The sequence below is a fragment of the Aptenodytes forsteri genome, unplaced genomic scaffold, assembly GCF_000699145.1.
Source record: "Aptenodytes forsteri isolate BGI_AS27 unplaced genomic scaffold, ASM69914v1 Scaffold94, whole genome shotgun sequence".
Lineage (NCBI taxonomy): Eukaryota > Metazoa > Chordata > Aves > Sphenisciformes > Spheniscidae > Aptenodytes > Aptenodytes forsteri.
This window is the reverse complement of record NW_008795017.1, coordinates 5,902,426-5,904,024: the sequence shown is the minus strand read 5'-3', so window position 1 is coordinate 5,904,024 and position 1,599 is coordinate 5,902,426. Positions and strand designations below refer to the sequence as shown.

General features: G+C 49.8%; 1 protein-coding gene across 1 annotated transcript in view; it reads right to left on the bottom strand.

Moving 5' to 3' along the window:
- Positions 1-1,139, bottom strand: part of CMPK2 (cytidine/uridine monophosphate kinase 2) — a 7,050-nt gene extending 5,911 nt beyond the window's left edge. Inside the window, exon 1 of the mRNA XM_009275623.2 lies at positions 1,101-1,139. Coding sequence (XP_009273898.1) covers positions 1,101-1,139 — 39 coding nt within the window. The remainder of the gene's footprint in view (positions 1-1,100) is intronic.
- Between the last annotated feature and the right edge of the window lie 460 nt (positions 1,140-1,599).

The following is a 1,599-nucleotide window of genomic DNA, read 5'->3' as shown; positions in this document are numbered from 1 at the left end:
GGGCGGCGGAGGAGGAGCCAGCGGGAAACGAAACTAGCGCCGCCGGCCGGGAAAGCGCCTGTCTACGGGGAAAAGCCCCGCAGGCAAGGGCTGCCCCTCGGAGGGGAGGGTTTTCTGCCTCCCCCCCTCCGCGCTTTAGTGGCACTGCAGTGGAGGGGCTTGCTCCCCGCGGGAATGGCTCTGTGCAAGCGAAACATAAGGTCCTGGCCTCGGGATCCGGTCTGCCCGACCCCCTCCAGCAAAAGACGGTCACATTCCCACGGACTCCTGTGGCTGAATCCTGGTGGTCTCCAAAAAAAACCCAAGAAGCGCAAACACACTCTGATGCTCTGGACTGGGCCAAAGAGACAAGCAAGCTGTAAACCAACTTGAACTGGTTTGCTGTGTTGCAGTGCCCAAGTAGCACTGAGCTGTCAGGGCATACTGGTAGCCTAAACCCGTTGTTCTGTTACTCCGTGCCTTGATAACAAGACTAACGGACTCAAATAATTTGGGAAGTAAAACGGACTTTTACAAGCCTGCAGTGTGTTCATAACTTTGTGATGGCCAATTTCAGCTTTCATCAGCTCAGGGGCTGGAACCAGAAGCTCTGCAAATAGCTGTAATTGGTTTCCTGTCAGCTGCTGTGAGTAATGTTGCCCAAAATGTGGATTTTGAGTTTTCAAAATATGTAAGTTGAAATGTAGGAGAACCTGCACCTCTGCAGAATCCTATTTCTCCCTTTCAATAGTTGGAAAACTGCCACTTAGAGATATCTAAAGTTAAGCTTCTGATGCATCTTCTGAAAGAATATACTCTACAAGCCAGTACACTCTACAAGAAATTCCTCAGAAACTTGGTGTTTTCCTCCAGTCAGCTCAAACATGCTGCCCAAATTACCTTCTGCTTAGCGTATCTGCAAGGAGAGGGGAGCAGTTGGTAGGCAGTATTGGTTAGCCAGAGATCAGCTATACTAGTTGGAAATTGCCCATGCTGAGGAAGCTGGTGGAAGGCTGGGCCAGAACAGGAGCTGGGAATGCAGCCTTGGAGGGTCTTCAGTACAGCCTCAGCAGCAGGTACAGAAAATAGCTTCTTCAGGTGCAACGTGTCCTTTTTCATACCTGAAAACTCCAGTGTCGTTCCACATCACTCAAACACATGGCTATAGCTCCTGGTTATGGATGGCAGAAGACAGTGGGCAAAACATGGTTCATTATCTAATAAGCCAATAGATGTTAATTTTAAGAACATAATAATATGCACTACTGAGACAGACTAGTGGCTCTTCTCGCCCAATTATTTTGTCTCCAGCACCGGAAGAAAGTCATGCTGTGCATAAGCCTGGCTTATCCATGGTCCCTTCCCGTAATCCTCATGCTTCTCCAGCGTCCACAGTCACCGGGTTAGGAATGTTAGACAGCACATCTTCACCTCTTCCTTTCAGCACCTATTTATGGTGCTGAAAAGCCATAAGCACCGGGGAAGATTATGAAGCGGTTCATCTTGAGGGCGCTCACAAGGCATGAGCGGGACAACCAGGGGATCCGGCCTAGCCAGCACGGATTCATGAGAGGCAGGTCCTGCTTGACCAACCTGATCTCCTTCTATGACCAGGTGACC